The 27458-nt window shown below is 63.2% G+C and overlaps 2 protein-coding genes across 2 annotated transcripts in view; both read left to right on the top strand.

Annotated features, from left to right (window-relative positions):
- Positions 1-27458, top strand: part of HTT (huntingtin) — a 358005-nt gene that overhangs the window by 256166 nt on the left and 74381 nt on the right. The gene's annotated exons all lie outside the window — the stretch shown is intronic.
- ADRA2C (adrenoceptor alpha 2C) lies at positions 20763-22627 on the top strand. Its single transcript, XM_058670326.1, has one exon. It carries the CDS (start codon positions 21232-21234, stop codon positions 22618-22620), a length of 1389 nt encoding a protein of 462 aa, XP_058526309.1. The 5' UTR covers positions 20763-21231; the 3' UTR covers positions 22621-22627.

Below are 27458 nucleotides of genomic sequence, written 5' to 3'. Positions count from 1 at the left end.
CAGAGCAGTTGTCGAAGTTCCTGGCAGAGTGAGACAGGTGAGCTGCCCAGGGCGGCCATCACCTGGGCCCTTACTAGGCTGCCATATGGAGCAGGACGTGGAGCGGGTGCCTGGGCTGGGAGTCCCCAGCGTGTCTTCTGTGAGGGGTGAGTGGGCTCCTGTGTCTGCAGGAGCCTAAGAGCCCAGAGCAGCCCGGGCACTGTGAACCCCAATGGACGAATGCCGATCGTTTGCCTGGGGGCTGGAGTGCCTCCCCCAGAGACTGTCTTGTCTCCCAGGTGACTCACTTTCTGGTATGCAGAGCTGGTTGCCGGAGCTCACACATTCCAGAAGTTTCCTAGGCAGCCCTATGGCCACACAGGCCAAACCTCCTTCTCTGCTCCGCCCCTTCTCACCTTCTTTTCGCCCCTCAAAGTTGTATATATGAGAGCACAAGAGAGATTTTTCATTCTCTGGTTTGCTCCCCAAATGCCTACAACAGCTATAGCAGGGTGGATGTGAAGTCAGGTGCCTCGTCCAGGCCTCCCTCATGAATGCAGGGGCCCAAGTGCTGGGGCTGTCCTCCGCTGCTTTCCCAGGCAGATTTAGCAGGGAGCTGGGTGGGAAGTGGAACAGCTAGGACTTGAATCCACATGTGTACGGGATGTTGGCATTGCAGAGGTAGCTCTACTTGTTACGTAGCAGTACTGGCTACACTCACTGCTTTCTTTAAAGGGGAAAAAAAAAGCTATTTGTTCAGAAGCTCTCCTGGAGGGGGCAGGCCAAGCCAGTGGTGCAGTGGCTAAGGCTGCCGGGGACTCCGGGGGGTGGGCAGCTTCCTGAGCAAGGCTGCTGGGGAGAGGTGGGAGCACGGGGCTTATTTTGGGGCGGACCTGGCTTCAGGGGCCACGCATAGTTTCTTCATGATCTGCCTTTTCCACATGTTGTAAAATACTTGCTTTTTTTTGCACCAAAATAATTTCTGTCTCAAAATAAATTCATAATTTCAATTCCACTTTTCTGCCAGCTTTTTGTACTGCCAGTGGTCTCGGCTGGGCTGGTGGGACTCAGGTGAACACAGGCAAGGGAGCCGGGCGGAGGTTGATGGAGTGGCGGGGGAAAGGGGGCATGCTGGAGGGGAGCCATGCCCAGCTGAGAGTGAAGGTGACTTACGGCTGAAGCGCCGGGTGGGAGGCCGGACAGCAGTGACACACAGGAGGCCAAGGGAAGGGACCCGGCCCGTCTGCTGTCTGCCAGGCACTGCCTGGGGCTGGGAGCAGCTCTGTGGGCAGAGCCCTGGGCAGGCTATCCCGTGGGCACCGGCTGCCTCAGGACTTTCCCAAGAGAAAACGGGGAAGAATCCTGATGGAGTCAGAGACATGTTGTAAGGGGAAGGGCCGGGTCGCGACCGAGTCCGGAGTGCAGGCTGCTCAGGTCTTGGAACGCCAGGTGACAGCCGCCAGTGAGCTCAAGTGAGGCCTCGGCATTCCATCACCCCCCGCTGCCCACCATCCGCCTGTTATTCCTCTATCACCCGCCTGTCCACCCACCACCCACTACCCACCCATCCAGGCATCCATTCACCCATCCATCCACCCACGCTGGGTGCTCAGCACCCATGCATGTGGGGGGTGGCAGCTTTGGGCTGCCTAGAAACCTGGAGTCACGATGCCTCCCTAAGGGGCAGGACCGTCCTGGGGCTGCAGCTGCCAAGGAGGTGCTCAGCTGGCCCAGCAGGAGCCCTACAGGCAACAGAGCCAGAACCCCGGATGTGGGGCAGGGAGGGGGGAACACTGAGAGTCCACAGAGGGAGCCAGGAGTCCTGGGGGCAGAGCAGGGACAAGGAAACTCCAGCAGAGGTGGGAGGCCTGGCACATGGGAGCTGGTTGGGGGGAGAGTGGCAGGGTCACAGGGATGGGGTGGGCCAACTCTGGGCGCCACAAGAGGGATGCCATGGGCTAAAGCACCAGTGTTCCTACTGGAGGTGGCGGCCAGCTCTAGGGGCCATGAGATGGACGCTGTGGGTTGGAGTTACAGTGTCCCTCCGGGAGGCGGCAGCTGGCGCTGCCTCTGTGGCCCCTGGGCCAGCTACAGTAGTTTTATTTTCCCACCTCCCAGTAGCTGTTGCTGCAGCAACGCGGGATTCGGCACCTCATCCTATCGACCTTTGCCCCGTGAAGCCCACGCTGGGCTCCGTGCACCGAATGCAATGCAGGCTGGCCAGACCCAAACCCGTGGGGACATCTGCCTTCAGGGCCAAGTGGCCGTCAGGGAACGTGTAAGCAGGGAGCCTGATGGTGGGACGGGGCCAGGAGCGTCCTTGCCTGGAGTGCCACGGAGGGACGGGGCACAAAGGGGGACTCCCCAGTCAGTGCGACTCCCGAGCTTGCTGGGATCTGGGGGCTCCTGGCTGAGGGCCACTCGCTGCTGGTATCCACGGTGCCATAACACCTCGGACACAGAAGAATGGTTGGAGAGAATGACTCAGCTGGTGCTTTACATAACCACCATTAAGCTAATTTGCCTGTTTGGCTTCAAGGAACAGTGTGCTGCGCTGCAACGCTCCTTGTGTTCTCCAGCTGGCCTTGCCACTGACCGTACCTAGGCACAGGTAGCCATACTTGCCGGGTGGGCTCGGAGAGAGGACGCCCCGTGTGTGGAGGGAGGTGTGGGTGTGCAGGGCAGACTTAGCCCTGCAGCTGGGCAGCTCCTCCTCCTTCTGGGGCTCAGTCCTGGGGGGCTCTGTGTCCATCTCCCCCTCCTCCAGGTAGGTCAAGGGGGCAGCCTGGACCCTGGCTGTGCTCCCTGCCTCACCCCACTGCTGTCGCTGTCCCGCAGCGATGGACTTGGTGCACGGAGCCGATAATAACACGCGTGGACCCCTGACTGATGGTCAGAAGCCGAGGTTTATTAGTAGCATCAGACTTTATACTCTGAGGGTCATATAGGATAAGGGAGGAAGTGCTGAGCTTATCAACAAAACCATTAATGCTTGTTTGGAACTCCTTTTGTCTTGTATATTCCACCAGGTGTTCTCATATACATATGCAGATGATATCCAATAAGGTATACAAAAGGTAGCCATTTGGTTATTCTCCTCCAAATATTATCCAACCAACTGTAGTCCTGTGCTCACTGACCTTTTCGGGTCACAATGTCCTCCTACACACTGCCCTTGCCAAGAACCCAAGCTCTGGTGGCCGAGAGTCCTACCCCATCATGCGTCCCAGGGTCTGTACTCCCGTCTTCCAATTCCCCACTGTGCTATCCTTGTGTCCACACCAACTCGGCTGGAGACTGGGCCAGCCTTGGGCAAATGTCTGGTTCCCCTGGCCATGCCCCCCGCAGGTGGGTCCTTCCCCACTGGGCTGGCTCCGGGAACACTGTTGCAAATCAGGCCACCATAACCAGGCTGGGGGTTGGTCCTCTCAGATTCACTCCTGGGAGGGTGTGTGTCTGGTCCAGCCCCATCCTGCCCAGTTGGCCGTGAACGCTACCAGACTTTGAGCTCAGATGCCCCAGGCCTTGCTGGGTCCCTGTGTCCCTGTGAGAATCTCAGTACCTGCTCATTGCTTGCACAGGGGTCCCTGGGGCCAGGGCAGGGGTGCCAATGGGGTCCTTTGAGGGTGTCATGGCCACTTCTTTCCCGCCTACCTCTCCTAGGAGTCCACTAACCAACAACTCGCATGCCCACGGCCGGCCTTGTCTCCGTCGTCCCATTTCCAGTGGACACCCAGCTGCGAGGAGCCCTGGCCGGTGGGGCGAGGGCTGCGGTCTCTGACTGCTGACCAGCTGGGGTCTCTGCTGGCTGCGGAGTCAAGGGGCGGGTCCCAGAAGGCACTGCAGGCAGAGGGCAGCAGTGGGCGTGGGGGAGACGTGGCTGTTCTGGCCCCTCCCTTGGCCCTCTTCTGCCCTGAACCAGAGATGAAGGGTACTGAGACAGCCAGCGAAGGAGACGCTACACTTGTGCACGGCTCTGGCAGCTAACTGAAAAACAAACAAACGCCTCCAGAGCTCGAATGTCCCGGAATCCGAGGGGATTAGCAGTGAGGAGAGCCAGGCCTCTCCGGGCATCCCAATCAAACCAAGACTCCATCTGCATCCGCAGAGCGAACAACACTCGGCAAATGACCAAGAGCGAGCAGGCCCTACACTGGTGTCGGGGTAGGATGTCCTGGTGTCCCCCCACACCGTGGCAGTCCCTCTGCTACCCTGTGCAGTGTCGGGCCCGAGCTTTGTGTCACCTTTGTGGTGTCATGAGAGATGGTGCTTTGCGTTGTCCCCCACTGTTGCACCTGCTCCTCTCATGTAGGGGTGCTTTCTTTGCCTTCCCTCCTGGCCTCTGACCTCCAAGTCCCATCCTAGGCTCCTGCTCCTGCCTTTGGGAAGTCCCACCCCGTCCTGGAGCTGCCCTCCTGGGGAGGCAGCCCTGTGCCACGGTCATGTACACAGATCCCCCTGGGCTCCAGTTCTGCATGCTTCCTGTGCAGTGTATGACCGCGAGCTCTGCCGCCATGACCTTCAACTTGGAGTTTATTGCTTGTGGCTCTGGGGGCTGGAGACCACGGCCAGTGCCCCCAGTGAACGGTTCACAGGCACCACCCAGAGCACAAGGAGGCTGTGTCTCCTGGGGTTCTCAGACTTGCTCCAGCTGCTTTCCAGGGACCCCGTCCTCTGCTGCTAGTGGCTGCCCGCGAGCCTTGCTACCGCTCCCTCTCCTGGGCACTAAGGGTGACACTGGCCACGGTGGCCCTTGCTGGCTCACCCCAGTATGACAAGCCCATTTCACCTGCTCTGGTCACTGGCCGTGTGGGCTTCCCATGCCGGGAGCTGCCGCGCGGAGCCTGGAAAGGAGGCTCGCCTTTCAGATAGAGCCGCTGCGCCCACACATGTCTGCTGGCCTCTGGGACACTTCGAGGGTGATGCGGCGTTAGACAAAGCTGGCCATGATGGGGGCTGCAGTGTTACCCCAGAGGGCTCTACTCTAGGGAGAGTTACCTTTTCCGGGTGGACTTAGCAGTAGACGTAAACTTGAACAAACTGAATTTGAGTTGCCTGGAGCTTGCTGAGACAGGTGCCATGGATCTGAGCTGGGCACCCAGGATGTCACTGCCCATCCCTCCACCCGACCCTCCTCCAGCCCCTCCCCCCAGCTGCCCCTCAGAGTGGCAGGGTGGCAATGCCCACAGCCGACCGTCTTCTGTGTCCAGGCCATGTGTGTGTGCCGTGTGGGTGGGGCGTGTGCAGACCAGCAGGGGCTGGAGTCCTTTCCTATAGGGGAGGCCCATGTGCCTGGGACTTTGCATTCTGTAGGTCAAGCCTCCTTGTGACTGGACGACCAGCGCCCAGTGTGGATAGGATCTCAGCTCCTCCTGTGCCTGGGGCAGGGAGCCTGCCCTGCAGTCAGCCAGCGCTCTGGGTACTCAGGACTCGGTTTGGAGGGGCTGCCCAGGGAGGAGGAGCCCCAGCCCTGGCTCCACCCTCTGTACCCACTCCCGTCCCCCCACCCCCACAGCCTTTTTACAGGAGCTGAGCTTTAGCCCTCCGTTGCCATGGGAATGGGAAGCTGCAGCCCCCGGTTCCTCCTCTCCCCTTCCTCCCCTAGCACAACTGTTTGCTGTTACACAGAGATGGGCACCAGGCACTGGCCACGCTGGGCACCTCTGTGCCTTTACACTTGTGAGGTACCCACTCCCGGGGGAGACAACAGCCCATGGTGGCAGAGTAGCCCCACAAGCCACTCAGCTCGCAGGCCCTGGCTCCGGCACACCTGGTGGTCAGTTCAAGGGTGTCTTAGACCCCACGGATCTCAAAGCTAGATGACCCCTCTCGGCTTCCAGTGTGGCACTGGAGCAGAATGGAGAGCTCTGGTGACCCCTCCAATCTCCCCACCCCAGGCTCCATGCCGCACCCCTGCCTGACAGCTCATTCTCTGTCCAGTTGGGGTGTTGCCAGCGATTCCCTGGGTCTCCAACCCAGGGTCCCCACATGAAGGCCCAGCAGAGGTGAGAACTGCAAAGCTGGGAGTCCCGAGGCAGGGAGCTGGAGTCGTCGGGCTGTCACCTGATCCTTCAGAGCCCCTGTGAGGCTGAGCAGGTGCTGGGTGGCGAGAGGAGCGGCACATGACCTCTGTAATCCCCAGTTCAAAAGGGATGGGGGTGGGTACGGGACCACAGCAGGGGTGCCCTGGTGAGAGCAGCAGTGACGGGGCAAAGTGGGGACAGCTGCCTTCTGCAAGCTTTTTGCACCCTGCGCCAGACTACAGTGCAGAAGCAGGGAAATGAAGGGTTCTGCCCACAGGGCAGGGTCTCCTGCAGCCTCGGAGGGAGCTGGGACAGGGTGGAGTGGCAATGGGGTTCTGGTGGGGTTCTCGCGGCCTAAGGGGGCCAGCACAGGCCGGCCAGGCAGGACCAAGGTGCGGCGGGAGCAGCCAAGGAGCGGCTGCCGTGTGCGTGCGGCTCCCGCGCCCCTTCTGCTCTATTCCCCCCTCCCTCTCATGATCACTGTGGGCGGACAGGTGCCTGCTGGGAGGCAGTCTCCATCCCCAGAAGGCGTGGGGTCCTACCGCGCCGGCCCTGCCTTGTAAGCTTCCCAGGGGGCTGGGGGCGACCTGGACAGTACCCGGGCTGTGACCTGCTCAGCCCTGGAACCCCTTCCCCGCTGTTGCGGGCACACATGGCCACCGGCCGCCTTCTACCCCTCTGTCAGCCCCTCAACACCTCACTTCGCCTGGGTCTCCTCCTTAGTGTACTGGGTCCCCAAGCATCCGTTTGCTGTCGCTGTGGACTGCAGAGCATCCCGCACGGCCAGGCTGCCAGCCAGTGAGTGGGTCAGGCCTCCCTGCCTCAGTTTCCTCACCTGTGAAATGGGTCATGCTGACATCCAGGTGTGTGGTGGGGGAAGTGTGAGGATGGTCCCCAGAGGTGCCGTGGGGCTCTTGGGGTGGGGCACAGACACTGAGTCCCCCAGAGCCGAGCGGAAACCATGGCTCTGGGGTTCCACATCCCACAGTACCGAAGGAAGACAGTCCTGCCTCTCACAGACCCCATCTCTGGAGCTGGGGTGTGTGTGGACAAGCCCAGTGCCCCCAAATGCATCGCTGGGCTCCCCCAAGTGCAAACAGACCTGCCAGAGCTGTGTCCTGAGAGGGTCACTGCTCCCTGTAGTGGGTGGCCGGCCCACGGGGTCACTCAGCACCAGGCCAGGAGCTCTGCTGGGGACACACGCCGTCTTCACCTGTGCCTGGGCTGTGCCAGACAGGAGAGCTTCGGTGGACGTGGTGTGGGCTTCCAGGCCAGAAGCAGCCCGGGGACTGCCTGCCGAGGGCCAGGGTGACCCAGGTCGGGGCTTCTAGGCACGCTGGCCACCCGAGCCTCCTCAGGGCCAGCCCAGAGGGAGCCACAGGGATCGGCTGACACGCAGGCCTTGGGGCTCGGCTGATGGAGAGGAAAGATAAGACGGAGGAAACCATTTTTTCCCTTTTGGAAGAAATTGAAGCAAGCTGTGGTTTGCGAATGTGCTGACCCAGCAGGAGGCGTAAACGGAAGCCTGGTGGAGTCCGGAAGAGGCCGGGACCAGAGGACAGGGCAGCCTTGGGGTGGATTCCAGCCAGGGCAGGAAGAAGGTGGGCCACAGCGCAGTGTCCCAGGGAGCCGGCACCAAGGCCTAGCCTTCAGTGTCCGTCTGTGTTCCCTACGTGCCCTCAGTTCCCACGGCCTCTGCCTGCTCAGGGTGGGGCTGGCCTGCCCTGTCCAGTACCTTAATCTCCCCATCTGGTGAACGGCACCCCCATGCCTCAGTGGGTGGAGAGGGGAAGCCATTGGCTGCGTTGTCTGAGATCCAGGAGCCAGGGATCAGCAGGAGCGGTCACTGTGAACTGGGTGGTCGCAAGCTGACCATAGATCCTGTGGCCCCCCTCTGTCTGAGGAAGCCTCCCCTGCCTGTTCCCAAAGGGACCTGGCCCACGGCTGTGGCATAGCTGATAAAGCTACCACCTGTGGTGCCGGCATCCCATAAGGGCACCGGTTTGAGTCCTGGCTGCTCCACTTTCAATACAGCTCCCTGCTTATGGCCTGGAAAACAGCAGGGGATGAGCCAAGTGCTTGGGCCCCTGCACCAAACATGACAGAAGCTTCTAGATCCTGGCTTCAACCTACCCAGTGTTGGTCACTGTGATTGGGGAGTGAACCAGGAGTTGGAAGATCTCTTGTCTCTCCCTCTCTCTCTGCAACTCTGCTTCTCAAATAATTAATAAATCTTAAACAACAAAACATTTGCTGGTATAGAGCTTTGGGCCTCAGGACACTTGCAGGGTCCCACCTAGGGCCTGTGGTCCCCGCTGCCCTTTGCTGCCCTCCTCTGGCCTCCCTCAGGCTGGTGTGTGGCTGTCCCTCCTCAAGCCATGCCTGGAGCTCCAGGCCCCAGAGACGGCGGCCTCCTGGGCTGTCCTTGAGAGCTGACCAGGGCTGGAGCCCAGCCCAGGTCCCCCGCCTCGCTCCATCATTGGGTTAGGCAGAGACCAATGGCTTGGGGACCCGACCCTTGGAATGGGGAGATGGGACTTCAGAAGGACACAAGAGACTGCTCCTTGGTGACCCTGGGTCAAAGTTATGGCACAGCATGGAAGTCAGAGAGAAGCTGGAAACTTGCAGACAAAGTGGTTCCCGCATGTGCCAGGGTGAGGGCTCCAGGACTGAGCACGGCCTCATGTGGCTGGCACCCCCTGAGCCAGGAAGAAACATCCAGGAGGACCTGCTGCCTGTTCCAACAGGGGCTCTGTGTCACTTAGAGACACTGAGGCTGGGCACCAGTTCCAGCCTGGGCTCTGTCCTCTGTCTTTCCTCTTCTCCATGCACCCACCCACCCATCCATCCACCCACCCACCCATCCATCCACCCACCCATCCATCCATCCACCCACCCATCCACCCACCCATCCATCCATCCATCCACCCATCCATCCATCCACCCACCCATCCACGCATCCATCCATCCATCCACCCACCCATCCCTCCACCCACCCATCCATCCACCCACCCATCCATCCACGCATCCACCCACCCATCCACCCACCCATCCATCCATCCACCCACCCATCCACGCATCCATCCATCCATCCACCCACCCATCCCTCCACCCACCCATCCATCCACCCACCCATCCATCCACCCATCCATCCATCCACCCACCCATCCACCCACCCATCCATCCATCCACCCACCCATCCACCCACCCACCCATCCATCCATCCACCCACCCATCCACCCACCCATCCATCCATCCATCCACCCATCCACGCATCCATCCATCCATCCACTTTTCCTCCCTTCCTTCCTTCCTTCCTTCCTTCCTTCCTTCCTTCCTTCCTTCCTTCCATCCATCTAATTATCTATGTACCCACTCATTCACTCAGCATCACTATCGGGTGGGGGTGAGGCCCACGCAGGCTCCAGAATCCTCCATGGTCTGCTGGGGCTTCTGCTACCCTTCTCTCCTCTGAAAAATCCCCACCTCACCCAGCTCAGCCTGGCCGCTGCCTCAGAAGATTCTGGGTGGCTACCCAGGTTCCCACATTCGTCCACCCTGCTCCTCTCCACCCCCTAGAATTTGCCTGCCCCACTCTGGGCAGGGCTGGGCAAAGGTCTCCAGGTTCTGCTGTGGGGGCCCGGAGAGGAGGCCCAAGCGCCCTGTCCTCGTTCAGCTCTGGCTGTCGTGACACTTGGAGAGTGAACCTGTGCAAGGGAGATTTCTGTCCATCCCTCTTGCCCTCTCTTTCTGTGTGTTCGCGTTTCCAATAAGCAAAAAGCAGAAGCCAGGAGGTCAAGTCTGAACGGCCCCTTCTGGCTGAGCGCTCTCAGAGGCACAGGTGCTGAAGGACCCTGCTGAGGGGTCTAGGCCAGAGCAGCCGCTAAGCTTTGGGGTGAGAAAGGCCCTGCTGGCTGACTCCCCATCCCAGTTTCACAGTCCCGAGTGGGGCCTGTCTCCCCACCCCATGTCCTCAGCTGCAGTTCCCATACCCACCCAGAGCTTTCAATCCCTGCCCAGGGCCACGGCTGCGGGATCTGCTTTTACAACTCCTGGGCGGGTGGGCTGCTGTTTCCCATGGAGAGCCAGATCTGCCCTCACAGGTTCATTCTGGTGAGAGAGGACAGGAGCAGAGGCCCTGGTGTGGCCGTCCTCCCCAAAGGCTCTCCCTGGGTCCAGGCTTGGTCCTCAAGCTGCTTGCTCCCCCCCGCCCAAAGGACCAGCTCCTGGCGGTCCTCTCTGACAGCTCTCCCCACCCACAGGACTGGCTGCTGGCGGTCCTCCCCAAAGGCTGTCCCTGGGTCCTGGCCTGGTCCTGGGGCTGCTCGTCCTCTGCCCACAGACCGCCTCCTGGCGACAAGGACAGCCCTGGCTGCTCCTTGGCTCTGGGCTCTGCTTGTGGCCCGGCCTGCAGTTGGATCTGTTTTTCAATGGGCGGGCGAGTGACAGACTGACAGGTGGTGGATGGTGGATGGATACATGAAGGGATGGAGGGATGGACGGACCCTCCCCCCACCAGCCATGGAGAGTGCTGGTCCTTGATAGTGTTCTCCGTCCGTTGCCACTCTGTGCGGCCTGGAGCCATGGCTGGTGTGTGAAGTACACGACCCATGACCTGGGGGCAAGGTTGGCCCCTACAGGGCTGGCCCTACACCCCAAGACCCCCCTGTACCCAGGGCTCCCAGAGTCACGGAGCCAACGGTACTCTGTGTCAGGCAAGAGAGAGCACCGCTGGAAGGCCCTGCGTGTGTGTTTATGTATACACGTGTGCACGTGTCTGGGCACATGAGGCTCCAGCAGGGCTAAGACCACTAGCTTGCAGCTGAGAGCCCACCTTGAATTTGTACTTGGTTATTCTGACCCAAACTTGAACTCCGTATTTTCCAGTTCAATAGCCATGGCTTGAAAATAAGTGTGGTTTCCTGACTGTGCAGAAACAAGCCAGTGCGCAGACTTGCAAGCGCCGAGGGGAGGCTTAGGGCGGTCCTGGCCGTGGCCCATCCTGGCCAAATCAGAAACAAATGGCCCGACAACTCGCGGTTACGCACGAGTTCCTAACAGGATGCTGGGACTGGGTCCCCCGGGGCCTCCAGCCTCGCCCCTCCGCTGCCCTGCTCCCCAGGACCCTGCCGGAGAGGAGGTGCTGGTGGGAGGGACACACAGCAGAGCCGGGGTGCCTGAGGCGCTCAGCCCCCAGCACTGCCAGGTGCCCCTGCTGCCTCTCTGCCTCTGGTCTTTCCCAGGGGCTGTGGGACGAAGAGGGGCAGACCCACAGGCACACAGGTTGATGTGACTGTGAGCAGACTGTCCAACTGGCGGTCATGCCAGGGACGCTAGCTTCAGGCTTCCGGAGGCTTCTGGCCCCCAGACCCCCACAGAGGGTCTCGGTATGGACGAGAGGGGAGAAGGGGGGCCTGCAGCTGGCATGGGCTTTGGACTGGATACTCAGCAAAGGTAGACCCCGAGGCCTGAGGCGATGGGATCGGCTGAGACCCAGGTCTTTCTTGCTCCTTCAGGGGGCATCTGAGGCCCCCAAAACCCCACGTGTCCCCTGAAGTTGTGCTGGAAGAAGCCAGCCCCCATCCAGGCCCCACTGGTGCCCACAGCCACCTGTCCCTCCCCCAAGGTCAGGCTGTCCCCTCAGGGACAGCGGCGGCAGTCAGCCAAGTTTTCCTTCTGTTCCCGTGAGCTTGTCCAAGAGCCTTCATGCTCTGGCCTGCACGTCCCCACCCCCGGTGCTGGCCCGCCTCGCCATGCTGTGTGCTGGCCCGCCCTCTTGCACGCTGACCACAGGCAAGACGGCCTTGGCAGGGGCAGGGACAGGGTCCCGTTGGCAGGTGCCTCCCAGCCTTCTCTTGGAAGCAGTGTGCTGAGGCCTGGTTGCCTGCGGGTGGGTCTCTGGCCGGCAGCCTGCAGTGGCACGGTGGCCAGGCCTGGCGTGTTGACAGCTGTCATGCAGGTTCTCCATCTGTCCTTCCGGCGGCTGCCGAGACAGAGGGTGTGGGACGCAGGTCAGAAGGCCACGGCTCAGCGGGATGGCTCCGGTCAACTTTGGCTCCTGTGCCATCCTGGGCTGGCCCAGGTGGTGGCCGTTCCCCATCCTGGCCTACTGCTCCTGCCCCCAGAGGGTAACCCATGCTGTTCCTTCAGGCCCTGCTCAGACCACCAGAAGTGCCCCACTTCCTGCAGCCCCTGGGTGGGCATCCAGGAGCTTCTCCTCAACCTCCTCCCACCAGGCCGGCTGTGGGCAGGGGCTTCCTTTGGGACCCAGAGAGAGAGGGAGAGGGCTTTCCATATAAAGGTGTGGCATGAGGTGCGTCCTAGCAGATGGCAGAAGGGCCCCAGTGGGCCACGTGGACATGGGAGAAGCCGCCAGCACCGCAGCCTCGGGGCTGGCCTGGAGGGTGGTCGTGATCATGCCAGGCCTGCAGGGCAGGGCAGACACGACAGACCCCAGAGAAGAGCCATACGCTATCCCCTATTCTCCTCCATTCCCCCTCCCAAGAGGCAGCCCCGGGCGGGCCAGCAGGTGGGGTTGCGGGTGACCTGGTCTCACCTGTCTCCACTGTGGGGCTTCTGTGGGCATCTTAGTGGCCAGACCCAGAGTGTGTCTCGGGGTCTCAGAGAGGCAGCCCCACGCAGCAGGTCCTGGTTGGCTCGGCACCATGACTTCCCAGGCACTGGCAGGCGCATGCAGGATGTCGGGAGGTGCCGGGCAGGTCCGGGCAGCTCCAGGACCCCAGCAAGGACCCAGTGGCATTCCTGCATGAAACCGACCACGCAGACTGCCTTCGAGCATGGAGCAGGCTAGGCGACAGGGGCGTGGGCCTGGCTACCTGCTGACTCACCTGCCCTGCACAGGGGACAGGAGTGGACATGAGGGCGCAGTGTCGCGGAAGCCAGATGGGAACCGGTTGCGAGCCTCCAGCGCCACCGCCATCTTGGTGTGCTGGGACAAGTGGGCAAGTGTGGAGGAAAAGACAGAATTAGACCTGCTCCCTGGGGCATGAGAATAAACCCGACGGATGGGAGCCTTTGCCTGGCAAGCTGGGAGGCACAGGTGCCATGTGGTACCAGAGAGTGCCCATCTGAGAGGCATGGGGCACACATTCTGGGCCTGGCTCTCGCCGGCCACAGGGAGCCCACAGGAAACCGGAAGCAGCCAGCCAGGGGCGCACCTTCCAGCCCCTGCTGTGCCGTGTCTGGTGGCGCTGCCTCCCCTTCCGGGTTCCCTGCCACCTGTGGGAGTCCTGCTTCACCAGCCTGGCCCACCCGGCTTGCTGTGGGTCTTGAGGGGTGCACCAGGGGCCTGGCACGTCATCCTATGTCTCTCTTCCAAATGAAATAAAGCCCCAGACAGCAGAACTGGCAATGGAGACCAGTCGCATTGGAAATGCTGGGCTCAGCCAGGGTCACCGGGAGAGAGGAGCAGGGACATGCCGAGGTGAGTCAGGTATGAGGGTGGCAGAAATGCCCACTGGAGCGGCTGTGTCCACATGGCCAAAGATGGAGGTGACATGGAGTGCCCAGGGCCAGCAGGGAGCCCTGACAGAGCCCACTTATGGTTTCTGACGTGTGTCTGTGTGTCTGGTGTGATGTGTGTGTGGGTGGGGGGCTGTGTGGCCGTGCCTCTGTGTGCGTGAGCTCCTGTTTCTCCATGTTGGGGTGTCTCTGAGACGTGGCTACAGCCCTGTGAGCTCCATGCCAGCGGCCGGTTCTCAGTAGGAACGGCTGCTTTGGGCGCTCCCAGATCCCGGGGCCCCCAAGGGGCTCCCTCGGCCCCGTGTGGGGCGGCTGGGTGTCTGTGTGTTGGACACAGGCAGACTAGACGGGGGAATGATTGACAGGTGGTAACATACTGAAGCTGAGCGGTCGCTGCAGAACACAGACTGGGACCCAGCAGACACACAGATAGATACAGGGAGACACAGCCGGGGTCCGCAGAAATACAGACACATGGAGCACGGGTAGGGACTGAGACACGACCCACAGCCAGACGATACACACAGGATACAGATGAAGACACAGGTGTGACACACAGAAGACACAGGGACACAGATGGAGGCGGGGCGGGCCAGCAGATGGAGGGCGCCATCCCTTGGGACCGCCTGATGCCAACTGACAGATGTGCAAAGTGCCAGGCTCCAGCCAACACCTCGCAAGTGCAGGTGGCTGAGGCCAGGGTGGTAGTCAGCAGCTGGGGACATTTCTGCGAGAGGGCAGCAATACCAGAGACCTCATCGTGTCTGCCAGGAATCTGGAGCTGCCACACAGTGCAGCTGTGCAGCCCTGGTGGCCCCATACAGCCTGGGCCAGAGGGGCAGGACCACAGCACCGGACAGGCCACGGCACTGGGCAGGTCACTTCCCTGGGCAGGCCATGGTATCAGGCAGGCTATAGTGAGGACAGCGCCCTTCAAGTGTCAGGGTCGGGCCCGAGGAAGGTTGCGGAGGCACTGGGCAGGGGGCCTGGGTGGGGAGGAGCGTGAGGCCCAGGGAAGCTGTTCTGGTGGGGATAGAACAGAGAGAAAGTGGACGTGTCTGCTGAGTCTCTTGGGGAGCAGGACTGCATCTGACCCCCTTGGGGCACCGCACAGCCGGCCGGTGTCCGCAGACAACGATTTGGGTGGAGAGATGGGATTTAATGCTGCAGGGGCCTGGACAGGGAGCAGCCCCCACGGGTGGTGAGGAGGCCCCAGAGGGCCCCCCTTTCCCAGCCCTGAAACCGGGGGGATGTCACTTCTCTGTGACAGCTTACTTAGTTGCTTAGCTGAGCACCCAAGCAGCAGCCCCCTGGGGGTCACAGTCACTGGCGGTGTGTGCACACGGACACAGACAACACACATGGCAAACACACGTGTACACACACAATACACGCACACAGCCAGCCCCCTCGGGGTCCCAGTCACTGGCGGTGTATGCACACGGACACAGACAATACACATGGCAAACACACGTGTACACACACAATACATGCACACAGCCAGCCCCCTCGGGGTCCCAGTCACTGGCGGTGTGTGCACATGGACAGACAACACACATGATGAACATATGTGTACACACAGGGCACATGTATATAACACACCGGCACGTGTACACGCCTGGCACACATACCCACTCTCTGGGCACTTCCTGTGCACGGGCACACACACGGTGCTCCCAGCCGACCCAGGTGTGGTCAGGATGCAGCCCTCACGGCGTTCTGTCCCTGCTGTCCAGCCGAGCTCTGTTCTCCCAGCTGCAGCCAGTGTTGCCTGAGCACACACTGTATGCCAGGCTCTGGAGCAAGGGATGCCAAGCATTCTGAGGTCCTAGACAGGACCCACCACCCATGACCCATGGGGCCTGGGGTGGAAGGGATGCCTGAGGCCCCCGAGGCCAGAGTGGGCTGACTGGAGGGGACTGTGTGAACAGCTGCACTGTCTTGGTGCTTACTGCCTCGCTCCCAGCACCCATGGCCGGAGCAGGAGCCAGGTTTCCCCGGCTCCGAGCCTGCTAATTGACTCCGTCTTCATCCATGTGGAGCGCCACGTTGCTATGGCTACCGGTCCTGCTGGCTTCCCGAGACAGGGCGGGTTTCCAAGGCCTGGGAGGGGGGAGGTCCCAGTCCTCGGGACCGCCCCCGCCTGTAAGCATCAGAGTCAGAGAGGCCCAGGGGTCCTGGAGTGGACATGGAGTGACACACACGAGCCATGTCATTTGCTGGGGACTGGAGCCCAGAGCAGGTGCTGAGTCACTGGGATTTGCACCAAGCTGTCCGGGCACCACCTGTGCCCCGGGCAAGTTCCAAGGATGCCACCTGGGGGCATGCATGGTCCAGTAGCTCCTGCTGCCTGCACCCAGGGGCTCTCCACCACCTGCCCAGCCAGAGGGCCACAGGAAGAGCCAGCCACAGGCACCTGCCTGCTCACTGCCCACCTGAGGCCAAGGAGTGGCTATGCCAAACTCACCAGGGCGTCCGTCAGGGCAGCATGGGCTCAATGCCCATGGAGCAGGGGTGCAGCCAGCCATGCACCTGGACAGGAATGGCTGCACCGGGTCACCTCTGTTCAGGCCCTGTCGCCACAGGAGTCCTGGACACACGAGATGGTCAGATGGCAACCAGAGCTCGCAGCTCTGGGCCTCCCTGAACCCTGGGTCCCCCTTAGGGCTTGGCCCAGCCAGGGCTTGGGGAGGGGGCAAGAGAGGTGAGCCGGACACCCCCAGGGATGCTGGGGCGGTCCTGCCGCATCCCACCCCCCGCCCCAGCGAGGGGGGCCCTGTCTAGCTGTCCATGCACCATGCTTGGACAAGGGGTCCCTGGGCGGGAGCTCCTGGGCACCAGCACGTTTTCCAACGGTCCCTGCAGCAGCGGCTCTAGGAGACACGATGACTGCTCTCTCTGACCGACCTGTTGTGCCCGTCCCTGAGGCTAGTCCCACTTGTTCTGCCCCAGGAGGCTCATGGCGGCTCCGAGCACACTGCCTGTCTGTGCTGCTGCACCCCAGGAGCTGCTGCCCGTTCACCCTCATTCCCAGGGGCGAGGGTGGAGGCGAAGCTGTGCGTGCGGCTGGCCTCTCCCCCAGAAGCCAGCAGGTCCCCTCTCCATGTGTCCCTGCCTCCCCTCCTGCTCGGGACATCTGCCACCCTGGCCAGGGCAGCCTCCCTGTCCCCCAAGTCTTGACATCAAGACACTGACCTCTCGGGAGAGTGACCACACAGCTCACTGTCTCTCTGCTTTCTTAGCAAGGACCCAAGATGGACTGGGGTGATGGGCCTGCTCCTATCTCGCAGCCACCCCTCTCCACCCCCAGCTGCTGTAAACTCCAGGGCCTACCCTCTGGGTCCCACCCAAGAGTGGCTTGACCAGTTTTTGTTGTCATGCCTGGGGGATGCTCCTGGCACTAAGGGGGAGCACCCTACAACACAGCAGCCCTCGGCCCACGATATCACCAGCACCCAGATGACCAGGCCCCCTTGGCTAATAACAGATTATGGTGGCTTAGAGGACTACATTTCCCAGCACCCCACGCAGTGAGTATGGCCATCTGGCCATATCCTGACCAAAGGGGAAGCAGGATGAGCAGGACCACTTCCTAAACATTCCAGAACCAAGAGTCAGAAGGGGCTGGGACCCCTGCCCTGCATGCAGGAGGGGTCTTCCCATTTTGATCCTTGTGTTCCACCAGTAGTACCATTATCCTCAAATACGTGGCCAAGAGCCAGACTAGAGCCGTTCCAAGTTTTGGTTTACAGCAGAGCCTTATGGGTAGTAGAAAGTTCTGGAAGCAGCAGAGCAGCCTGGGAGGTGTGGACTCAAGCCAAGCCCCTCTGGACCTCATGAGACCCTGAGGGTTCTGGCCTGTGGGGAGGCAGGCAGGCGCACAAGGCGCCTGGTGCAGGGGCCAGGGAAGTGACAAAGCTGTCCCACCTTCAGGGATAGAGGAAAGGTGGAGGTGACGGGGCTTGCCCAAGCCAGGAATCCCAAGATGGCTGCCTTCACTGTCTGCCACGTTTCCCTGGTTCCTGTGTGGAGCCTCCTGGGTAGAGGGGTCAGCAGAGAGCCGGCAGCACGCCACCATGGGGGTCCAGAAACTCCTTGCCAACTGGCCCAGCTGAGCAAAATCCACCTGCCCTGGGGGGCGGGCAGGGCTTGCATACCCCAGCTCCTGCCCCTGCAGGGGTGGCTCCACAGGGCTGGGGCCAGATGGAGGTACAAGCCATGCTCAATAAGAGATGCTGACCCAAGGCAGCCCCTCCCCCAGAGGGCTGCAGGAGCCCGCTGGGCCACAGAACCCTGCAATGCTCTGACAAGACGAATCGCCGTGGGAATTGCAGGGAGGGGCAAGGAGAGACTCAAACCTCACTGTACCGGGTTCATTTTTCAAAACAAAATTTCACAGACACTGGGGGTGGGAGGCGCGTGTGAAGAGACCCTTGTCCAGCATGAATGAGAAGTCCTCCCCAGGCCCAAGCCCCCACCCCCAGGGGCTGCCGGCTCCTCCTGCCAGGGCAGGGCCACCTCCAGGAGCACCCGGCCAAGGGCGGAGTGCAGCCCTCGGAGGTAGGGGGAGGAACGCCCCCTTTGACAGATGGGACAGCTGAGACCTCAGGAAGGCAGGAGGGTCCCCAGAGCAAGACTGAAAGGAGAGAGGACCAGAGGTCGCTGCTGGGGAAGACTGGGGTCGGGGGCTCCACACAACTGCACCTGCCAGCCCCCCATGCCTGGAGGATGAGGGCAGCCTGCATGGCCTACATGAGTAGAGCCACACACAGGCCCATCTGAGGGCTCCTGGCAAAGGTCTGAGCAGTCTCCCCCCGCAGACTGAGCTGTTGTCAGCTGGGCTCTGGAGTCAGCCAGTAGGGACAGGCATGGAGAGGTTCAATCCTTGACAGCTGCCAGCCCCAGCCAAGGGGTCCCAGACCCGGTGGGAGGTCCAGGAGGCCTCCTGGAGGCAAATCCTACTGGCAGTCTCAGGGGAGACTAAGCCTTGGCGAGCCCTGAGAGTGGCATGTGCCAGGGCCCAAAGGCCACGCGAGGACACGCTGCCTGCAGCAAATGAGCAGACGGAGGAGGTGAGGTGTAATCTGGCCTGCCACGGCCAGCAAAGCTGCCTCGTGGCAGCTGGGCTGCACAGCAACATGCACGTGCAGAGGTGTCTGCACACCCACTGCGTGCAGGGACCCCTGCATGTGGAGAAGCCAGGCTTTCCTTGCACTGATTATACACAAGTGTGTGCACACAGAACATGTGCATGGCTGTCAGTGTGCACAGCCGTGTACACTGTAAACTCCTGCATGGGTACATGGCTGTGTGCTGAGTGGCATGCGTGCATGGATGGGTTTGTGTGCACAGCTGTGGTAACATGGATGGATCCCTGCGTGCTCCTGTATCCACACATGTGGCCACATGTGTATGTCAGTACAGACGTGGGTGCCCTAACACACATGGATACAACTGTGTGTGCACGTATGGTACAGCTGTGTCTGCTCACGTGGAGAGTACACATGTGTGCAGGCAGTGGGTGTGTGCTGAAATGTGCACAGGGGCACACTTCCTTACCCCGAAATAAGGGTGTGTGGCCCTGGGATGGGCAGCTGGCCTGGGACACCTGTCGCAGACAGCTGAACACCTGCACAGCCCCAGCGTGCACCCCGCTACACGGGTACACATCCATCCGCACTAGCCACACAGCCAGACCCCCACCCAGGAAGCTGGGGATGCGGCATGGCCGATCAGGACAACACCCACTGCTCCCGGCTGTGAACCCTCAGATCCAAGCCCTGAAGCCCTCCTCTGGCAAGGCCAGGGGCACCACACCACCCAGGAGCCCAGGCTGGGGGCTGCTCCCTGGGCAGTGGGGCACCCTGCTGGACTCCAAGCCCCTGAGGTCAGGCTCGCTTTGCCTCCAAATGCCTTGATTCTGGGCTACAGGTGCCTGTGGACAGTTGCTCCTGCAAGCTGGGGGAGGGGAGTTGTCAAAGCCTGCAGCTGATGGAACCCACTGCCCAACCTGGGCTGCCCACGCCTGTAGGACCAAGCCCACTGCTGGTGTAGCCGCAACCGTCCCTCCTCCAGATGCAGCCTGCTCACCTCCTTCAGGAAGCCTTCCTTGATATCTGCACTCCAGGGCTGGGGAGGACTCGGTGGTGGCCAGTGCACCTGCCTCAGTGTGCCGGCCTCTGCCACTCTCTGCCCTGTGTGCCCCGAGTGGGGGCAAGCTCCCTTATAAAATGCACCCCCAGGTGTCCCAAAGTGAGGATGACTCAGTGACCGGCACCCCTTCCCTGAGGATCACTCTCCTTGATGTCACCCGACTACCGGGGCCCCACTCTGCAGGTGACAAACTCCCCGCCATCGCCAAGTGGCCCGCCGCTGAGGCAGCTGTCAGCACACCTGCAGGGGTAGGAGTCCCACCCGATCCCTCACCCAGCGTCCCACTCTCCCCGCTGGAACCAGCTGCTCCGGTGGAGCCCCGCCCTCCAGGAACCCCCACAAGAAAGGTGCAGGGACAGTGATGGCGACACCCAGGGCACCGCCTATCCACCTGGTTGCTCATCCTGTCCATTAGAGTAGGCGCTCTTAAACCCAACCCCCAACGCCCTGTCTGGGTAGGGTCCCGGCACGCAAACATGAACTTCTGTGCCCGTCCACACTGATGCAAGCTGATGCGCACCCCAGCAGCGCAGGCAAGATAGCGCAGCAGGGGCGGGGAGCAGACCCGGCCCAGGCGGGACCCCAGGACCAGCGCGCGCACACGCAGCGTCGTGGGGCGCCAGTGGCGGCGAGAGCGCCGCTCTCCAATCAGACCGCGGACCCCGGGCGCGCTCGTGTCCGCGCCCGCCTGTGTGATTGTGCCCAGCGTGGGGAGCAGCTTCTGGAACTCACCGCCCAGGCCAGCCAGCGCCCAGTCCGGCCCTCGCAGGCTGCAGTGGGCCCCGGAGGGGGCTCCCTCTCTCCGAGCGCGCGCCCCGCGCCGCCGCCCCGACTCCTCCCCGGCAGGTTAGCCCAGGCGGCCGTGGACTTGGGCTCCCCACCCGAGCCGGCTAGGGGCCTGACCGGCGCCCCGCCCCTCCCCGCTGCGCAACTCGCCCTAAGTTGGAAGCCGAGCCGAGTCTGAGCGCACGGCGGCGGCGGAGGAGGCGGCGACGGCGGCTGGCGAACCAGGCGGCTCCCCCACGGCCGAGCGTGGACCGCGGGGGGCGCCCGCGCCCGGAGGCGGCGGGAGGGCTCGCAGCGGCGCCCAGCCCGGGAAAGTAAAGTTGGAACCAGAGGCTGCGCGCGGGTGCGGGGTTCCGGAGCAGCGGCGGCCTGCGTCCCAAGGCTCCGAGCCCTAGGCAGCCGGATGGGAGGCGGAGCGCCCTGGCCACCGCCGCCGCCCGCAGCCTGCGCCTGGGCCGGGCACCGCGGCGCCGTGGGCTCCTTGTGAGCAGCCGAGGGCGGGGCCGCGGGAGGACCCCGGGACCTGCCCCCTCCCCCGCGCCGCCGCTCGCTCCGGGCGCCTCCCGCTCCGCACTTACGCGCGCGGCAGCTGCGGGGAGCCCGGCAGCCACGCTCTCCGGCGCGCCGCCTGCAGAACCATCAACAGCCGGGAGCCGGCCAGCCTGCCGCCCATCGCCACGGTCCCCCAGCGGGCGCGCCCTCCCGAGGAGCGGGCGGCCATGCGGGCGCTGACCCGGACTGGAGGGCGCCCAAGCTGCGGCGGCTGCGCCCCGGCTCCAGGCAGGACCGCGTAGCTCGCGGGAGGACCATGGCGGCCCCGGCGCTGGCGGCGGCGCTGGCGATGGCGGCGGCGGAGGGCCCCAACGCGAGCGGCGCCGGCGAGGGGGGCGGCGGTGGCGGCGGCGCTAACGCCTCGGGGGCTCCCTGGGGGCCGCCCGGGGGCCAGTACTCGGCGGGCGCCGTGGCAGGGCTGGCGGCCTTGGTGGGAGTCCTCATCGTCTTCACCGTGGTGGGCAACGTGCTGGTGGTGATCGCCGTGCTGACCAGCCGCGCGCTGCGTGCGCCGCAGAACCTCTTTCTGGTGTCCCTAGCCTCGGCCGACATCCTGGTGGCCACGCTGGTCATGCCCTTCTCGCTGGCCAAGGAGCTTATGGCCTACTGGTACTTCGGGCAGCTATGGTGCGGCGTGTACCTGGCGCTGGACGTACTCTTCTGCACCGCGTCCATCGGCCACCTGTGCGCCATCAGCCTGGACCGCTACTGGTCGGTGACACGCGCCGTCGAGTACAACCTCAAGCGCACGCCGCGCCGCGTCAAGGCCACCATCGTGGCCGTGTGGCTGCTCTCTGCGCTCATTTCCTTCCCGCCACTGGTATCCTTCTACCGCCAGCCCTACGGTGCCGCCTACCCACAGTGCGGCCTCAACGACGAGACTTGGTACATCCTGTCCTCCTGCATCGGCTCCTTCTTCGCTCCCTGCCTCGTCATGGGCCTGGTCTACGCGCGCATCTACCGCGTGGCCAAGCTGCGTACGCGCTCGCTCAGCGAGAAGCGCGCCCCGGGGGCCCCCGACGGCGGGGCGTCCCCGGCCACAGAGAACGGGCACTGTGCGCCCGCCAGCGCCCACCTCGAACCGGACGAGAGCAGCGCGGCGGCCGAGAGGCGGCGGCGCCGGGGAGCGCTGCGTCGGGGCGGCGGGCAGCGACGGCGGCGCGCGGGCGCCCAGGAGGCCGCCGACCCGCCCGGGCCGGGACCGGAGCCGGGATCGGAGCCGGGGCCGCCGCCTGGGGCCGAGGCGGGCGCGCTGGCGGCCTCCCGGTCGCCGGCCCCCGGCGGGCGCCTGTCGCGCTCCAGCTCGCGTTCCGTCGAGTCGTTCCTGTCGCGCCGGCGCCGCGCGCGCAGCAGCGTGTGCCGCCGCAAGGTGGCCCAGGCGCGCGAGAAGCGCTTCACAGTCGTGCTGGCCGTGGTCATGGGCGTGTTCGTGCTGTGCTGGTTCCCCTTCTTCTTCAGCTACAGCCTTTATGGCATCTGCCGCGAGGCCTGCCAGCTGCCCGACCCACTCTTCAAGTTCTTCTTCTGGATCGGTTACTGCAACAGCTCGCTCAACCCGGTCATCTACACCGTCTTCAACCAGGACTTCCGGCGCTCCTTCAAGCACATCCTCTTCCACCGCCGGCGAAGGGGCTTCAGGCCGTGACTCGGGCGCGGGCCTAGGAGTGAGGGAGGGGGCCTGGGCACGGCCCCCTCCTCCCGCTGCCAGAGACTCAGGGACAGAGGGGAGGGCGCAGATCTGTAGGGGTGCAGGCGGCCTGGGGGAACGCGGAGGAGAAAGGGGAGCCCCCCTTTGCCTTGCTGTCTCAGCAAGGAGCTGCCCTGGGGCAACCCCCCAAACCTGCAACGGAGCAGGGAGCCGCGCCCCTCCCCTCCCACACCCCAGCAAGGGCTGACTCCCCCCAGGACTCCCCCCCCCAGGCTGGAAGGGCCACCCGGTGTGGCCGCTGGGAGGGTTCAACTGTTTGCCAAAAGCGACAACCAAACTATTTTCTAAATAGAACTTTGTAATTCAAGTAGACAGTGCTGCGGTGAGTCTTTAAGCCGGGGTGAAGGCACCTCCCTCTGCCCCCCGCCCCCACCCTGTCCCTGAAAGGGGTGCCGGGTCCCACCCCTCCCTTCTGGAGGAGAGGCCTTCATGATTAAGTGCAAGAGTCAACCTTCCCGGATCTGGGTGGGTGAGAGACCCTGGGGGCTGTCCCCCACCCACCCCCACTGGCCTTAAGCACGTTCTGGGCCCTCTGGGGCTGGCCTCTTTGGAGGAGGTGGGGACCTGCTGTGAGGACGCAGCCTTGCCCCCACACTGCATGGGCTGGAGGCCCAGGCCAAGGCCAGTTCCTGGAGGGTGGCCAGGCCCACAGCCAGCCCTGGGGAAGGTGGCTGTGAGGGGCGGGGCCTCTCCCCAAGAGCTCCCTTACCAAATGCAGCTGGCAGAAGGGGCCCTCAGGGGTGTCCCTGCACCCCCATAGATATGTCCAGCCCAAGAGGGTGCAGGATTGCTGGCAGGTGGAGGGTGTGGCCATAGGGGAGAGTGGCCGGAGTGGCTGTGGCTGGGCCCCCTGCTATGCCACCCAGCCCTCACCCTGGTCTCGCCACAGCAGCCCCTACCCCGCCTCCACCCGCTGGCCCAGTCCTTCCATCTCCCTCTGCCCCCTTCCTGGATGCCAGCATGGGCAGAGAGTGAAGGATGGTGACCAGAGCACACAGGAGCTGGGTGGTAGCCTGGAGAGCTGCTGGGCTCAAGGTGTAGGGCCAGGGATGCCAGGTTTGCATTGGTGCCCAGGGAGTGCCCTGCTCGGGTCACTCACTGATGGGTGGGTGAGCGGGCAGTCTCTCAACTGCAGGGCAGCTCCTGGCACGCACACGGCTCTCAGGAGAAGTGCCTCCCTGCTCCTGCCCTGCTCCTGCCCCACCCGAGTGGGGCTGTCCACACCCTGTGCAGCTGCGGACACTCTGCCCTTAACCTCTCAGCTGCAGGAGCCAAGCCAGAACCCAGCCTGATACCCTGCAGGTGGACACAGGGACTTGGTGCCCAACTTGTCGCTTGTCCTGGGGCCTCCATGTCTTTCCAGAGGTGTCTGTTGGGGTGAGGCAGGGCTGTCCATGCACGGTGCCAGGTGTCGCTGCAGAAGCAGGTACTCAGAGTCCCCCAGGTCCGTCCAGCTCACTGGGCAAGGGGGAGCTCAGACAGAGTGGAGCAGCTATGGGTGTCAGGAGGGGTTGGATGGAGCCAGGGCAGCTGGCTCCAGGCTGCCTTCGCGGCACACAGTGGCACCTGCGGTTCCTTCAGGGCAAACCTGTCTCTCCCCCGCCCTGCGCTCGTGGGGAGTGAGGGCTGGGTGCGTGGGTGCCTGACTGGGAAGTCTTTGTCAGCGTGCTGAGGAGCTCAGAAGGAAGTGCCGCTTGGAGCAGGCAGGCCTGCTGTTCCTGCATAGAATGGCTGCCATCCGGGATGCTGCCCCCCAGCTCCAGGGGCCCTGAGCCCACCTCCCCCTGTGAGGACACATCAGGCAGCTGTGGGGTCCTGTGCCTCCCTGGGCGGGGAGGGCCCGGCTGAATGGGAGCTGGGGTGGGCAGGAGGAAGGGGCTGTGTCTCCCAGCCCAGGTCCATGGGTGGGCTGTGAGCGGAACTCCCACCCCAACATGCCACACCTTTGTTCCGCAGAAGACATCCGGAGACCCAGGCCCAGAGGGAGTCCTGTGGGCAAGACTGCTTTCCTACCCCTCCAGGAGGCTTTGTGCCCCTCCCGGGAAGAGCCGGGGCTACAGTGGGCTTGTTAAGGCCAAGATAGGGTCCAAGCATGACACATACCAGAGCCTCCTGGCACGTGGAGAAGAACGACACTAGATTTGCTTCCCAGTTCACTGCCCGATGCAAGGCTGGGGGACTGGGCCCACCTAGGAGGTCCCTGACAGCCACCCAATCCTGGAGCACCTGTCCCCAAAGGGACATCTGTGCTGGCTTCTGTCATCAAACAGCACCCTAAGCACTGCCTCCAGAGTCCGCTCCCTGTGCCAGGTCCTGGCTTGGAGCTGGGAGGGCCTTTAGGTGAGCCCTGGGGGAGGGGTTGCAGCCCCCCAGTCCAGACTGACCATGTAACCTGCCCCCGCCCTGGGAACAGGACCATCAGCCCTTTCTGGTCTGACCCACCCCAGGGCGTGCTCCCTGGTGCAGGTCCCTCTGCCAGGAAGGAGCCCATGGCCCCACTTTCCAGATGAGGAGGCAAGCTGCTGAGGGGCAAGGATGCAGGAGGTCTGAGCCAGGCTGCTCTGGGCTCACCCTCTCCGCGGAGCCCCCGGGGCTTCCCCCTGCAGACAGTGGCACCCACAGTGCCCCTCCGTCCAGCGGCGTGGGGGCTGGGCCAGGGCCAGTCCTCTGGGATGTCGTCTTAGAAACGACCAGGAACCACCGGGTGGCCTTGGTGGCCGCACAGAGGCCCCAGCGTTGGTGGGGAGCCATAATCCAGTTACCGGCTTCCTAGGGCGCGCGGCTGGCGCACAGACACGGCAGAATCCGTCCTAGCCTAATTGGTTCCAGGGGAACGGGCATGTGGGAGGGAACGGTGTGGCCGCTTCCACCGGAGCGGGAGGGACCAGGGATCCTCTCGCTGCACAGCCACAGGGTCGGCTCTCCACCCACGGGGCTGCGTGGGGCCCACGGGGAACTGTGTAGGACTAGAGCTGAATGGGACACTCAGACCCACAACTCCAGGCCCTGCGCAAGGCTCTCCTCGGCACAGCTAAGGCGTGGCTCCACCTCACCCCATGTCACCTGCTTCTACGGTGCTTGACCCCACTGACACTGCGGGTTTCAGCCATCCGGGGAAGTGAGCAGGGTTCCCAGGACCTGCCTCTGGGTGGAGCCCCACCCCCCTGGCGGGGAGTTTTTAGACAATCTGTCCTCCGGTCTTGCCCCTGGGACCCTGAGTTCTCATTCCCCTCTTGCATGCCTCCTGCCGCGGGGAGCTCACTCCCTGCTGTCAGCCTCTGTGAATGGCTGCCCTGGGTCCCCCGGGGTCCCTGGGAGGAAATGATCGGGGTGATGTGTGTGTGTGTGTGTGTGTGTGTGTGTGAGCCTAGCAGCCACAGCTCTAGGAGGAGCCGGCCTGGCCTCCAGGAGTGCACACTGACCAGAGGAGTCCCTGGTGGTAAGTGTGCTCTTTTTGGGGCATCGAAGAGGAGTCCCTGGCCACCACAGTGGAGCTCCTACGTGCCCCACACTTCTGAGTCCAGGATCAGCGACATGGCCCCAGGCAGCCCTCCATGGTGCTGGCAGTGCGTGGGCCCTGTGGGCAGAGGTGACATGGGGGAGAGGTCCCATGGTTCTGGTCTTCCCAGAGACCCAATGCCAGAACATCATGATGCTGGGGCTCGGGAGCACAGCCGGGGATGAGGGCTGACACCGGACAACGGGGGTCAGCTCCTCGGGGTGGCCCTCCCCCACCACCCTCCTGGACCCCAAGCTCAGTGGGCAAGATTGCCACTCCTGGCTCCTCTGGCACCTGGGTCACCTGGGCCCTAGTGGATGGCTCTGGGGCTGACCTGGGACCCTGAACAGCCTCACCTCTTCCCCAAGAAAGATGCCACGGAGACCAGAAGTGGCCCTGGCTCAGTGCTGCCTGAGGAGACAGCCTCCTGACGCAGAGCCAGGGGCAGGGACAGAGCAAGGCCACAGCCGGCTGACCAGGCTCTTGTCTCTCACCAAGGGCTGCCCAGGAAGACAAGGGCCTGACCCCCATGTGACTACCCCTGGGTAGTCACCACACCCAGGCACAGTGGCTGGGCACACCCAGGCCACAGAGCCACAAAGACATTCAACCCAAGCACCTCTTCCGTGGCCCCCAAGGGGGTGTTGGACTCCTACAGCATGGGGCGGGTGTCAGAGCAGACAGCTGCACCCTGACTCCCTGGGAGCGCCATTGCAGGGGCCCCTGCGGCAGGGCCCGGGGCTCCCTGTGGAACTGGGCATGTCTTCAGCAGCTGCCGTGTGCAGGCACAGCTACGCTAGGAAACCAGGTGAGAGCCACCTGCCTCTGTCCAGGAACCTGGGCCCAGACACGGGCAGACAAGCCAGCCCCCAAGGACACACCTGCCTGCTACCTGGCTGGGGAGGGGACCATGTGCCGGGTGGGCCGTGACATTGCCTCTGCATTGCCTCTGCCCGCCCTGCCTTCATGAGCAAATCCAGTGCTAGTGTTGGCTTGGGGCGAGGGAAGGCGTGTCCCCTGGCGCTAATCAGTCCCCAGAGGGACTGACTGGTGGACAGCCAGCAGGACTTGCTTCTGGGGCCAGGCTGGAAGGTTCTGGAAAGGCGCCCCATTCCTGGCACTCGGGGCTGGGAAGCAGGGAACTTCTAGCTGACCCTGCTCCTGCAAGGCCTGGCGTCTGCTGTGTAGATGGAAAACTACCAACAGGCCCTGGGGCCCTTATCTGCCATCAGCGTGACAGGGCAGCGCGCCGAGGCCTGTGCAACCTCGGGAGGAT

Source organism: Ochotona princeps, chromosome 11 (genome assembly GCF_030435755.1).
Source record: "Ochotona princeps isolate mOchPri1 chromosome 11, mOchPri1.hap1, whole genome shotgun sequence".
In the NCBI taxonomy this organism is placed as follows: domain Eukaryota; kingdom Metazoa; phylum Chordata; class Mammalia; order Lagomorpha; family Ochotonidae; genus Ochotona; species Ochotona princeps.
The sequence above is the reverse complement of the archived record's forward strand: the minus strand, read 5'-3'. Positions and strand labels throughout refer to the sequence as shown.

Bases quoted from the DNA above. Each gene is read 5' to 3' on its own strand.
- ADRA2C (XM_058670326.1), top strand. From the start codon at position 21,232: ATGGCGGCCCCGGCGCTGGCGGCGGCGCTGGCGATGGCGGCGGCGGAG.